General features: G+C 35.0%; 1 protein-coding gene across 2 annotated transcripts in view; it reads right to left on the bottom strand.

Moving 5' to 3' along the window:
- The window catches only part of erbb4a (erb-b2 receptor tyrosine kinase 4a), a 142,225-nt gene that overhangs the window by 43,018 nt on the left and 83,604 nt on the right, over window positions 1-15,603 (bottom strand). For both annotated transcript variants that reach the window (XM_052544869.1, XM_052544870.1), the window contains exon 3: window positions 10,061-10,247. In XM_052544869.1, coding sequence (XP_052400829.1) covers window positions 10,061-10,247 — 187 coding nt within the window. The remainder of the gene's footprint in view (window positions 1-10,060; window positions 10,248-15,603) is intronic.

Raw genomic sequence — 15,603 nt, 5'->3', positions numbered from 1 at the left:
TCCAGTCATATGCTGGCAAGGATATTACAATGGAAGCCATCCATACTGATACTGTCTTTGTGTATCATTCAGTGATTCCAGCTTTTCTCCATAAGCAGCATACATTTCTAATCTCCAAAGTTTCTGTTATCCTGAAAAGTGTCTCTCACGGTTCCATGAAGCATTCAGATGAGTGGAAAGCATCACGCTGGTTGTGGTGAGCATGTGCGGGTTTGACGAGCAGAGATAAGTGGCCAGACAGTTCAATTTATCCGTCTCATTCTCAGTGTGTAATTACAATGATTAAGAATAAAAATCTGTTTTTGGCATCTCATTTCGACGTCCTCTATCTGTAAATGACCATAAACTCTTTCAGTCTTTATCAAGATCAGTCTGTGGTCCATATCTGCCTGGCTCCCTTCTGAGAGTGTGAAAAGGTGTATCAGACACAGCGCATGCTTGGCTGATCGTATTGTACTGTGCTTTCCAAACACAATGAATGAGTCTGGAAGGAAAGCAGACTTGGTGCTCATCCAAGCCAACACACACTAGCAATGTTCTAAGTCTCTTTTTGGCACGGGCTCCTTTTGTTTTGTTTTTCATTCTACATTTTTTGGCTTTTTTACGCATTATATGGTCTGTTAAAAAAAAAAAAAAAAAAACTAAATCACAAACCTCAAACTACTTATTCATATTTTAGATTCAGTTATCTTAAAATTTAGCACCGAGACCTTGCGTGTTAAGCTTCAAGAAACACACTTATCAGCCATACCAGCGTACTTGAAACCAGACAAACATCTTTGAGTACAAAATGTAGCAGCGCTCAACTAATAGAGATCTCTGTTAAAGTACAGAGATAAATCTCCTGTTTGACAATGAGAGCTACTGTAAATTAAAAGGACTCATCAAGTGTCAAGGGATAGAAATACATTTATTGACATAACATCGTCACATTATACGTCTTTTGACATAACATCATGGACTTTTTGGAACAATTTGAGGGTAAATGTAAGTAATGTAAATTAGTAAACGATGGCAAAAATTTTCATTTCAAAGTGAATTAACCATTTAATAGTAAGTAAATAAATAAATACACTTAAAAATAAAATAAAAGTAAAAAAATAAATAAAAAAAAACATGATGCCTTTAAACTGTGGCACACAACTCATCCTTGTACACAAACTAATTGTACCTCAGATCTGAAAGACTAAAATACTAAAATATATATATATTTTTTATATAAATTTGATTTACTGATCCCACTGTTTGTTCATAATGTATGCACAGAGTGTGAAAACCTAAGCATTGTGTGACAGATTATACAGAATATAAACAATAAATCCAGTTTACCCTCAGAAAAGATCCTTCTTTGGCTAAAAGAGCAAAAATTTGTCACTACATAAAACTCTAAAAGAAACGCCAGTGTTTTCCATTAGTTTCTTTGACAGCAGTGGAAAGATTGTTTTGCATGAAAAATGTGAGCTTATCTCAGAGCGTATACTGTGTGGAGGAGGGCCTCCTCATGGATATCCATAATTGTGTTGAAGCCTCCTGATTAAATTTCAGCCATCTTAAATGTTATTGCTTCACAGTGAATCAGTGTGACAAATGTGATGCATTGTCCTGATAACTGAAATAATATGCAAGGCAAAAATAAAGAAATAAATAACAGCTGTTAAAACTTTCTAAAAAGATTGCTTTGCTTTGTTTTTGCTGTCTTTTCAACTGGCAACTCAGTATCTTCCAGGTTTTTGTTTTTGCTGGCGTGAAAAACTTGGAGCGAATGGTCAAATAAATCATAGGCCATAAATCAAAAGATACAACAACATGTGGAGCTCATTATGGAAAATGCATCTACTGTAAATCCAAGTTTTGCAAATGGTAATTCAATAAGGTGAGCAGCATGTTGGAGTAGCACGCACATTATTATTATTTATTTTTATTTTTTGGACAAAACAGATGATGAATGGCATATTATTATACTGTTTATCCTTTGCAAACAAGTACGGCTGGAATACCATGGTCCAGTAATGGTATCAGATGACAATATTATAGTACTATGAAAAGCATTACAGTTCAAAAGTTTGGGTTTGTCTTTTGAGAAAAAAAAAAAAAAAAAGGATTTTATTCTCACCAGACCCACTTTGCTTGTTTTTGTTAATCAAAAGTAAAAACAGTAATAATGTGAAACATCACTACAATTTTGTGCAATTTAATTTTCTCTTTTAACATAAATAAAATTTCATTTATTCCTGTGATGCAAAGCTGAATTTTCAACATAATTATTCCAGTCTTCGGTATAACAGCAGTTGGGGCCTTGAGATGACTACATATAATTAATTTACTAATAATATAATTATTATTAATATAAAAAAACCTCTAACTCTAAATTAAAAATAAAAAAATAAAAACATTGAAAACATAAATTTATTATAATACAATACAAATACATAAATGAATATTATATAATTAAAAATACTAATAAAAATCCTATTTCTTATTTTATTGTATATGGTGCATTTTCCCCATCAATAACAGTTCTTAAAACTTCTGAAATCATTGAATTGTGGTTAATTAATTTAATATAGCTATACCTCCCATTTAGATTTTAAAAAGAGACTGAAAACAATCATCTTTGTCATAATTAGAACAGACACACCAGAAATAGCCTATATTGGAGAGGCTTTGAATAATGTTTTGAACAACTGGGGGACTTTGACACAAAAACATTAAGAAGCGCTACTTTAGAGTGCTTGACTGACTTGCCAATATCATCAAGTCACTTTGCAACTGCTTATTACATTTCCCTAACATCTATAGAGTCTGAAATGGTTGCTGAAGAAAACACGGCTCTATTAAAATGAGAGATGTGCCGAGTCACACTATTTATATCAAATAAATGCTAATGAAATTTCCAGTTCCATCTTGCCGTCGCTTAGTGCCACTTCCACTAATATCCTCTTCAGACTAGCATCATGATCCACAGCCCTCCGTCGCCTCCGCCCTCCACCCGTCCACATTCACCCTGCCTCTCATTATTCAGCCACACAGGGAGGAGAGTTTGGCTGGTGGAGATAGCAGAGCATCCCAGAAATCACAGCCAGCAGCAGGGTCTCAGGAGGCCAGGCTGGGAGGGTTGGTAGAGCCATGATACGACTGAAACCTCACAGACCATTTTGCAACTCCGAGCTCGCTGGTGCACCTCACATTTCTCACCTATTCTTTTTATGTTTAGTGAAAGGTGGATTTGATCTCACGAGCAGGTACCTTTGAAACTGGGTCCCTTCACAAAGAGAAGACAAAGATCAACTGGGATATTGACACTGCTGCTCTCCAGTGAATGGCATTGTGCTGATAATGAATGCGGGACATGAGGTGGCTTGCTTTATCCATTACGCTACATACAGTTTGATACAATGAATGCCATCTCGATTACCGAGACCCTGAAGAGTTCAAAGCAAACTGATTTACACTTACAATGCAGGCATTTAGTCTCACAGTATCCAATAAGACATTTCTCAATGTCAAACCACTAACACACAAACCCCTTTGGTGAAACAATCTGGCAACCTCATGGAATACGCAATTAGTTCTTGTCACAGTAGATTACGGTACATTAGGAAGCACTGCAGTATGCAGATATTTTCCTCCAACCACACTAGGTTGCAGCATTATTGCATATAATCTTAGTTCATAGAAGGCTTTAAAGGAATAATATATAAATATATATATTAAATAACTGAAACTGAATTACAATTAATGTCTGCCCAAAAGTTACAGTGTATGTATAGATTATACACAGACTGATTATGGCCATCATTTTTACTTCTCACTGGTGTCTCAAACAAGTATCTTGGAAAGATATGAATCCAGTAAATCCAGCAAATCATTGTCAACCTGGTATTTTACAAATACAACTCCTAGTTTCCAGAAAGACTGGCACATCCCTACTCCCTGAAGACTATCAGATTGGAAATGTCAATCTTCAACTAGCTCTTGCCATTTTGTGTGTGCAGTACACATTAGAAAGGCTGTTAACGGGCAGTGGGTGGCCACATAAGACTTGCACATTCTATTAATTTTAAGAAAGTTGAGGGGATTATTTACAACAGAACAGAACAAAAGTCACCTTAACAAACCTCAAGCACCTGAACGACCCAAAATAACATCAGTCTATTTCAAATACCTCTTCCCCTGGCAAAGACAAATTGCTGATGCCAAAAATGTCTAAAATTAACAGACCTCAGACTACTTCATGAACCATCTTGCAATTACGTTTGACATGAAATGCTCTGACTGCACTTCACAGGGACGATGAGTTAAATACTTAATGGTGGAGCTTTGCATAGGGCATTAAAAAACAAGGAAGGGCCGCTGAGAGAAGGAACACCCAGAAAACAATTTGCCAACAGAATTGAGTCAGGAGATCTCTTTATATCCCCACCGCAGGAAGTCCTCAGAGAGCCGTTTTAATCACATTCAGCTGCAATGAACGGGCTTTGTTTTTTGAGAGATTCAGAGGCAAACCAATTATTACCCACAAAGCGCTCTTCCTGTCCCCACTTTGTTCTTGACTGATGGTTGGAAAAACAGAATTTGCTGACATAATTTCATATTCAAGAAGTAATGCTATTACAATAGCTTTGGAAATAAAATCAAAGCACTTATAACTATCATTCTTTAAGGTGAGAGGTGGCAGCTTTAGAAAGCCAATCTACTGTATGTTCACGTCTTATTTCGGCTAGGCAAAGTATTGCTATGCTAAGAAAGCAGCTAAAGACCAAAATGGTGGCTGTTTATTGTAGTGTTTTGATTAAAAATAGAACAAAAATGTTAATGCCACACTAATGCATTTTCCTTTCTCCTTCTGTTTTGATTCATTTACCTAACCTGATCAAGAGCTGCATTTACATGGACCCTACTAATCCGATCGTAACAGGACTAGACACACAATCAGAATAAATAGTAACATGTAAACATGTCAATCAGATTGAATTGGCCAGATCTGACTACAATATCAATCCGATTATAAGGGGTGGTTTATTCCTTTTGTAATCCGAGCAAGAGGACATGTAAACACTTGATCAGACAGAACAGAAACTGGAAAGTACTGCGCATGCACTGTGACATAGAAAAAGCGTAATGACTTATGACGCGTGGAACGAGCTGTTCTTCCTGGCAAATAAAGTGTCATAAATAAGTGTCCTGTCATTATAAAACTGTATATATTTATGCATTGTGCAAATGTTAAAAGAGTAAATTCGATCAGAAGCTTGTGACATATAAACACGCATATCAACCTGATCACTTTATTCAGTGTTCATGGGAACACTACAGTTGGATTCGTCAATCAGAACTAATTTATTCCAATGGAAGCAAAACGTGTCAATGTAAACACACCTAATGACTGTTATAATTCTACCCAATTAGTTAGACAGTTATATTAATATTAATCCTATTTATTTGTTTGCTTATTTTGTCTGTTTTGCATACAATTGCAATCCACTGCGGAAAAACAATTAACCTAATTTGCTTCCACTGTTCCAAAATCAATCGAAATGCATGTTAAAGATCATACATTAAAAAAAAAAAAAATAGTTTTGTCAAATCAGCAGAGACAACAGACTATCAATTATCAATGTTTCAACTATTTATTTATTTATGCAGCATAAAATGGAAATCAATTGGAGGTGAAAACACTGAACCACATTAGCTTTCACTGTTTAGACTAAAAACATGCATTTTCTTTTTCTTGTATTTTTCTTTTAGTGTTTAAAGTATTTACTTTAAACAGTCACTGACTTCTCTAATTAGTAAGATTACAAGTTTCGTTGTTAAAAACAGCATGACATAAAAATATCCTATTTTCCAAATGCATGTTATAGATCTCATTGCTTACGATTCATATGTTCCTTATGTTGGATCTTCGTGTCATTTAGTTCCCATCTCTTCAAGTTCACATTTACCTGCCTCCTTTTTTGAGTGCAGCACCAACATCTCAAAATCCAACCAACAACCAATGCATGGAACCAAGTGCCCAACATATTTTTCTTTCTTTTTATATACAGTAACACACCACTTACCGTATATTTCATTGAAACTTTAACCAAGCTATTTCCTTAATAAGGTTCCTCTTTTGGAAGTGAGCATGAAATGACATGAAATCACAACCCACTTTGCACAACATAACGTTACAGTTAACCACACTGTATAAGTGACCTTGTAAACAAAAGTAGAACTCAAAAAAAATCTGTTCAAAAAAGCATTGAAACTCATCTACAAGATTGTTATCTAGAGAGTCTGCAAAGAAGCTGAACAATACAGGAGCCCAGCTGGATTAGAAACGTCAACACAATGAAGACCCAGCCTTGGGTTCATGGACAGAAGCTCAGAAGCAAGAAAGAGTTTACTAACTGAGCAGCCAAGGCTGTGTGGAGGAGAGCAGAGGACTGGACATGCTAGCCCAAGAGGTTCTGTGGGGGTGGGCAGCGAGCATGCTTCACATCAAGGCTATCGCATTAATACACTGCCAGGGATGTGCACAAGCATACATATGAGGGCACAAAGAGTTAGGTTGCATGGAGATTTGTCTAACATAATGAATAATTAGACAAGGTGGAATTGTGGAGTCAGCAAACATGGCTTAGACTTAATGGCAAAGCTTTAGAGAATAACTCAACAGGATTCAACATACTGTATAAATAAATAAATAACAATCAAATAAATAAATAAATAATATAAATAAATAAAAACATGCAATAAAGTGGAACGTTTGAATTTACATTTTCAGAATCTACATTTCAGACATTGCATTGCATTTTATCAGAATAACATTTAGAGAAGGTATGAACAATTCTGATAAATGTTAAACACAACCAAAATCAACTCTCAACCCTTCAGAAAACAACAAAGTTTTTTAATACGATTTTAGTAAATACAGATTTTTATAAGAAGAGAATTCAAGATTTTGTTTCTTAAAGGGGAAAAAAAGGCTGTTCATAAAGGAACAGTTCAGTGAAAATTAATTCGGGGGGATTTTCATAAGAAAGGTAATGCATAGTTTTTACATTAAAATGACTGTTTCAGGTTTTCATATGACAATGTTTCTATTGGAAAAGCATGCATTATATATACTGGAACGATGTGGTAATCTCTGCTGCACTGACAGTACTTTATAGTAATAGTGGCATCCAGGTAGTTCCTGGTGTGTAATTAAAGAAACTACTGTCTATGAGCAACATATAATGCAAGCCTTGATTTTTGAACAAGTTCTTGAAAGTATTGCGCATGATCCTTGAATTTGTATTATGCAATAAGCTTTGGCCACATGTGGTAAAAGATGAAGAAATATTTACATACAGGGATCTGCCCACTGAGTAATTTAACTATTTCCGGACAACACACTGCATGAAATCCTATCTTATGAGATTTTAAAAGGTTGATGAAACCGCCCTTCACGTAGCTGATGGTTATAGAGGTCATCTAGGAGGACATAGTCAAAAAAAGAAGAACATTTGATTGAAGGACCACCGAAAATAAGGTTACAGCCATCATTGTATCATAAGTTGCTTATGAAAGCTATTGATCATGCTGCAGAGCTGTGTACAGGAGCCATGAGAGAGGAGCACATGGGTGTAATCAAAGGAGTCATTCATCATCAATGTGCTGAATATCTCAAGGGGCTGAAGAACAACTTTCATCTCTTAAAACTCATATTGAAAATTGCAGAAACATGGCTATCATTGCCTCGAGAATCAGACTTTGCCAGCAATACTGCAGGAATAGAAAAATTAAATCCTAAAAAAACTATTCAAAGACTTTAGCGAAGAATTCAAAAAAGACGACAGTTACCTCAAATGTGCAGCTCTTCCCATTCAACCCTGCCAACCTTTGCTGCATTTTCTTGCTTATGATATACAGCACTGTCTTTTATGAAGGGCTCTGTTGTAGTATCATAAACAGTGTGCATCTTTCTGCAACACTGCGCTGGAACATTGTGTTTGCAAGCTTTTAGGTTCAGAATAAAAGTTACTCTGATTCTGCTGCACATTTCTAACTGTGGTTGTAAACAGTCACTTACTAATTTAAATGAATGCTCCACTATCAACAGCATCATTGGAAATTAAATAATATAGGATTGCCCTTCAGATTGTAAATAACAAATGTAAATGAAAAAAAGCCAAAATAGTGATTAAAGTAATGCACTTAAAGTCTGCAGTAAGACATTCTATATATTCATATATAATCTAAATGCATTTTTTAGCATACCATACAAAGGTTATCAGGTTTGTTGTCCTTTTCATGGGCATGACAGGATTTGATTAAATATAACTTTGCATATAGTTAAAAAGGTAATATTATTCATATGTTAACATGATTTAAAAATTTGAATCAATGTGTACTTGATGTATATCCTAGAGCAATGCTTTGCTTCTTAGACTTCCATTGTAAGTGCATTACTGTAAACACTTTTTTATTTTTTCTAATATTCTAAACCATAAAGGATGCACAAACCCGAAAATCCACCAATGCATGTATGCCAGCATCCAGTTCATGTGTTATCCTCGTATTGTTCATTAAAAGTGTTAATTCACCCCAAAATGAAAATTATGTCACATTGCATTACACAACGTGAATTTTCCGAATTTTCATTTTTGGGTGAACTATCTCTTTAAGCCTGACAAAATGATTTGTGGCAGTTAAATTGTGTGGATTCTTGAATCCTGAAGTACTCAAAGACAAGTGACCTCACACCCCAGTCATTCAAAGATGCCATCTGACACCTCATCACAATCAAGAGAGCAGCAATAAAAGCAAAGAGTTATATTTGAAGACACTAAGAAAAGAAGACATTGGCTTAATCTCTACACCAATATATTATTTAATAAACCATTAAAGTGCTAAAGCCATATTTGAGATTAATACTACATGATTATGCAAGATGCCTACTGGACATGTCAGTGGTTGTATTAATATTCGTTCCCTCACCTACTGTGACTCTGTACCACCTGTCGGACTCCTCTGGGCTTCTATTGCCCATCCATGACTCATCAGAAGTCAGACAAGCATTATCACGCCTCTGGCTGTTTTGCTGTGAGGTGCCACCAGCTTCTTCTATTTGTCTGTTGGTTGTTTGGCTCCTTGATCTGTTTCTGTTTCCCTCCATATTGTTTTGCTTCCCAACAGGGATCTGGAAATATTGTTCTAAGATGAGTTTCTATATTGCATGGTATAGAATGTAAAAGAAAGTCGCCCTACGAGGCAACCAAGAACGGCTTAAAAAAAAAAAAAGCATCTGTAAAACATGCTCAACTGAAATATAATAGACTGATAATATAAAAATGCAATCACATAATGAAGAGTGGCTAATTTGTATGAGAGACATCTTGTGATGTACATGATTATCATAGCTGCGCTCTGCACAGCATGAAAGACATTATTAGAGCCAATCTTATCAGACATGTGTTCGAATACACAAGTCCCTGCTATGCTCATTTAGACTAAGAGCACAACATACACCTCAGTCAGACATTAAAAGAGTACAAACATTAACTTTAGTTTACTAACTAGACAACCATTCTGCACCAACCCTGGCCAAATTACAATATGGAAAATTATTTAACAGATCTTATTTGGGTTTTTTTTCTATCCAGTAATTGCATACACACTACTGTTCAACTGTACCAGTGTTGAAAACAGTTTTGCTTCTTAATGTTTGTTTGTGGAAACTGTGCTACATTTTTGTAGGTTTCTTTGTTGAATAGAAAGTTACAAATATATATTTGAATATAAATTACAACTACAGACGAGATGCATATATATATAATCTTACGGACACCAAGTAGGGCGGTAATATTAAAACATGTTATCTAGAAAATATCTTAGCATTTTAAGAGGAAATTTCAAAAAAACTTCTTCCTTCTTTGATATTCTGCAGCATTCTAGATTTATTTGAGCTAAGAAGTTGTGCCACATGTTTTAAACTTTTTTGGATGGTTGTTTTAGGTTAATGTTGTCAGATTAGAATCTTATAGAACTTTTGAAGAAATAGGTTAGAACAGGAATAAATAACAGAATATACCTGTCAGGTTCTTGAGGCCGAGTTGTCTGAGGCCGAAGAATCCATCTCGTCTGTAGTTGAGAAAGATGGACAGGGCGTATCGTCCTTCATACAGTTTAGTTCCTCGGATGATCCGCAGGTTCTCCAGAGGAAGATAGTCGAACTGATTCAGAGCCACCAACACGTAACCCGTCACCTCACGGATGGACTGCAGAGATAAAAAGAAATTCACTAAACAAATGCATTCTACAGTCTCAGGTGATTCCCATGAGCCACTTGCTTTAGGTAGTTCAAGGATGTAGTTTGTCCTTTAGTCAAGGCTTTACCAAAACTTCTTCATCAAGTCTATTAGTCGATTCATCAGTCAGCCTTGATATAATTTGAAGAGATAATGTTTAGAGATCTAGAAATGCTCTGAGATCTGGGAAAGTATTCACTATTCCAGAGGCGAGTTACATTTACTTCGTTACATTTACTTGAGCAAATTTTTGGGGTAACTAATACTTTTTGGAGTATATTTAAAAATGGGTACTTTTACTCTTACTCTAATTATCTTGAGTAATTTTTTTGGGGGAAATCTGTACTTTTACTTCAATACTGTGGGCCTCGCTCCTCTCGTTACTTTATCTTAATGCAATAAATGTAATAAATTGTTCAGTTTGATCCAAATGCGCCGTCTACTTTTCTCTGGGCAAAGAGCGATGCCCATTTGTGAATGATTCATTCTTTTGAGTCAATTCTGTTCAAAGGCTTGTTCAAACCAGTTGGCAAATGAGTGAATTGGTTTGTGAATCAGTTTGAATGATTCGTTCAGTATCCTGCCGCGCGCACTGAGCGTTTGAAACGGTTCACTCAGAGTTGTAACGTTTAAGAACAGAAAGAGCGTTGAAGATGTGGCATGATCTGCACTGAATTGAAAGTAAATCTGCAAAGGCTATTATTTGCTTGCGATGAAGATCTGTATTGGATGAAAACCAAATGTGCTGTCTACGGTTTGATATATATATATATATATATATATATATATATATATATATATATATATATATATATATATATATATATATATATATTTATACACACACACATACATTACATACATTTTATCTATATATCCAAATAAAAATAGACTCAGTATGTATGAACCAAAGTAACAAGTAACTAACTACTTGAGTAGATTTTTTATCCGATACTTTTTTACTCTTACTCAAGTAAATATTCAGACTAGACCTTTTACTTTTACTTGAGTAAATATTTCCATAAGTACTTTTACTTTTACTTGAGTACAGTTTTTGGTTACTCTACCCACCTCTGTACTATTCTAACTATTACTTCTCACACTAAAATGACTTTATTCTGTCTATGCACTCCACAGGAGAAAAGTCACAGGAACGCATGCAAAGCACAGTAAATGTAAATGCAGTGATCTATAAAGGACACACGCACACACACACACATACACACACATACACACACACACACACACACACACACACTTGCACGCACTATATGACCGCATGAATACTGATATCCCACAAAGCTGTCCAATATCATGCATCACAAACTTATTAGCCGTAAAGGAGCAATAATACAGTGGTCAGCATTATTATGTCTAAGAATGGGCTCAAAACTATGTATTTTTAAACTGTAATATTGAAAGTTATAATGTATAATATATAAATAAGTATATACATGTATATGAATTGGATGCAATTGTTTATTTTAGTATCAGTAAGGTACTATTGTAGTTTGTGTTAATATTTCATTTTTATATTTTTCTGCTTTTGTGTTCATTTTAGTATCTTAGTATATAAATCCTTTAGTCCGTTCTTGTTGCTTTTTAATAAGTCGATATAGAGTTTATTCATCTTTTTAGAGTTTATCTTTATTTCAGATAACTTTATATTATATAAAAAGTACTATAATAGTACTATACTATACAAGTCTTATTGTAATAGCTTTTTAAGCTCTTTAATCACTTTTTTTTTTCTCTTAGATAGCAATGCGATTTAAAAAATAATGCCAAATAAGTCTCTAGCTTCCCAGCTACCCCAGTAATCTTGCACTCAATTTCTGGATATTTCTCAATGATATCTTAAACAGTGCACAGATTTATCAAGATATTTAGCAAAACTAAGAAATTTCAATATGAATATCTGCTATTCACATTCACTTTATACCTCTACTTTGTCCACAATTACTATTCCATAATATCAAGGACAAGATTGATGTTCAAATGTAAGAGAACCACAGTCTTCCAAGATAAGACAAATAAATTAAATTAAATTAAAATCATTGCCGGTAAAACATCTTCAGCAAATAATAAATATTTGGAGTTCTAATGACTTTATACCCTATATTTCATTGTCTCGTTTCAAATACTTGATTGTCTTTGGTGAATGCATGATGAAAGCTTGCTGACATCTTTATTGAGAACATTTTTTTTTTAAGCGAGATGACAATGAAGTAACAGGAGAATATTCAGAACAAACAAAACAACTCCAGTTACAAGCGAGAAAGTGCCAGAAGATCATTTTTCGTGAGAGATATGAGACGGTGACTGAGGAGGGTAGTTGACAGAACCCCGCAGTGAGAAGTGGGAAGAGTTTCAGGGTCACAATCATCCATTTTTAGATGACAGAATGTGGCGAAGGCGTCTTTATGAGCAGGCAATGTCTGTTCTATATTCAAACACAATATAAATGTCAACACTATTGTTGAATGCAATCTGTTTGTTCAACTGCATGTGGCAAGCTACATGACACTGCACATATTTGCCTGGAACGAGCTCTCACTGGCAAATATTAAAAATCCATAAAGGAAATCAAATTGAAGGGCTAAATTAAGCAACATTGAAGACTCATTTTAATAACAATGCATGTTGTAAGCAAAGTTTGGTCTTCCATAACTCAAATAATGGGACTTCTTTTAGCGCTCGGCATCTCAGACGATCATTACTGTCATTTAAATAGCAATCATGGCCATGAGAACAAACAACAGCAATCATTCAACCACTGGAGAAGAGAGCTGGCATATTGTGAATGATAAACCATAACTACATTTTGGAAAATTGCTATGAATCTTAAATGCATTACACTGAATGTGATTCATAGAAGAACGTTTTTTTGCAAACCAAGAAATGGCTTTACTGCACTGAATAAATTCAATCTGCAGGCAAGAAGCTTTCAAAAAAAGATTCTGTGTAATTGATTTAGAATTAATTACACTTCAGCTTCGTCTATGCCAGGGTCAATATTGTCTAATATGACAGATTAAGATACACAGTTCAATCATCATTCATATGAATGCTGTGCATTCAATTATGGTCATTTTTATTGTCAGCGCTTTTTGTGTAGCTGTAATAATTTCCAGGTGTCTATAATTGATGTGAGGAATTAATTTAACCTCAGAGATAATTTCATAACACTGGTGAATGTAATGAGACTTAGATAGCCATGTATAAACTGAATGGACACACTTCATATGATTGTTGTTTTTTTCTTAACTAAAACTAAAAATTAATTTAAAAAAAAAAAAATGTATTCAGAATAAAGTATTTTCTAATAAACCAAACCAATAATCTCTGTGTGCATGTCATACATTTTCGGTTTAAAGTCATCTGCTAATTTTATTGTTCATATTGATTGATTCACAAAACATGGCTGCATACAGATGGAGCACTGCGTCAACACTTTCCGTTTCTCTCTTTGTGTTTGTAAAACGTATATCTGATGCAGTCCTCAGACTCATCACTAAAAAAGTTACAGCAAGAAAATAAGTTGAACATACTGTATGTCCACAGAGCCATGAATACGGCCTTTATTTCATGGCATTTCAAGCATAAATTTAAAATGTAGTGTAAAGTGTAATTAGTAAACACTAATATGCTATGAGCTTGTAATAGTAATTTTGAGAAGGTGAAGAGACACTTAATCTAACAATGTGTTAATTTCCAATGAAAAAAAGAAGAAGTTATAATTACACTAATGTTAGTGAGCTTGCGGCTGCGCTGAAACTCTCTCCTCCAACAATGTTACAGTGAAAGTGCAGTGGGATAATGAGACAGTGCTATTAGCCCACAGACACAATTACCATTTTCTCCCATAAGCCCTCTTGAACCCTTCCTCTTTCTCACTGGGCACATTATGTCAGGCTGAAGTGATTTTAGAGGGTTTAGTGATAGCGAGGAGGTAGTGAAATTCTACATCTGTAAATGAGAGGTTCAGAAGTCAAGTAGCATCATCTCTAGTAAAATTACATCCTGGTTCATTTACCGCTCGGAAAAGGACATGCCCATACAGCAGCACACATTTAGCTGGTGAAATAACAGCTATGAGGAGGAAATGGACATACAACTTTGATAGATATTCTAAATACACAGAAATATTGGGTATATCTGAAACAGCATACTTACATTCTATTGTGATTTTCATGCTGTATGCACTATGAAAATTGTGAACAAGAAGTGTTTTTGCAGTATGCAGTGAATAACCATATGAAAATTGTCAGTTCAGTTTATAATACTCTTTTTTGAGAAGAATATTACCAATACGGTCGAAGTTATTTGATCACAAATGCAGTAACGTTAACATTAATAATGTGAAATATTTATACAATTTAAGTTTTCCATTTTAATATGTTAAAAAAAATAATGCAAAGGAGTGGTTGTGATTTTTGTGTAAAAATTACAGTGACAGACAGACAGACAGACAGACAGACAGACAAACAGACAGACAGACAGATAGATAGATAGATAGATAGATAGATAGATAGATAGATAGATAGATAGATAGATAGATAGATAGATAGATAGATAGATAGATAGATAGATAGATAGATAGATAGATAGATGATTATTCAATGACTTACTCATTAAAGGCGGGCGTACACGGTAAGATTTTTGCTGTCGTACGAGTTCGCATGGGATTTTTTTCAATCGTGTGGAAATCGCGTATTCTCGTATGGTCGCGGCTCGTATCATTTGCGATGAATTACGAGCCGAGCAGAGTGGCTTACGAGCACTTCCCGACCTCCCGATCATTTTTAAACATGTCTAAAAAGTCTGTGAGCTATCGGTTTGAATTCGTGCCATTTGTGCGGTTGAACGAGCCGATTTGTTGATTTATCTGAAGTTGACCAATCACGAACTACGAAAACCACAGAAGAAGAAAGACGAAGACGGCAGCTAAAGTCTGCCAGGAACAGCAAGCGCTGTATGATGTTTCTAGCAACGTATTCCAATGCCTTCTCTCTCTCTCCCTCTCTCTCTCACACACGCATATGTAGTTTACAGGGACTCTCCATAAACGTAACGGTATTCTATACTGTATATCCCCATACACTACCTCTATCCATCACGGAAAATGCATGTTTAAATTTTCTATTAAACACCGCATAGTATTTTTTAAAGCCATTTGGTTTACGAGGGCACAGTAATTGTCCTCATAAACCATGTTTACATTTTAATACCCATTTCAGATATTTATAAACCATATACAAGAACACACACACAGGGTAACCAAACGTCCCGGTTTCCTATTGCTGAAAAATAATCTGTACGTGTA

The sequence above is a fragment of the Carassius gibelio genome, chromosome B1 (assembly GCF_023724105.1).
Source record: "Carassius gibelio isolate Cgi1373 ecotype wild population from Czech Republic chromosome B1, carGib1.2-hapl.c, whole genome shotgun sequence".
Classification (NCBI taxonomy): Eukaryota; Metazoa; Chordata; class Actinopteri; order Cypriniformes; family Cyprinidae; genus Carassius; species Carassius gibelio.
Note: the sequence above shows the minus strand (reverse complement) of the source record. Positions and strands in the feature narration are given on the sequence as shown.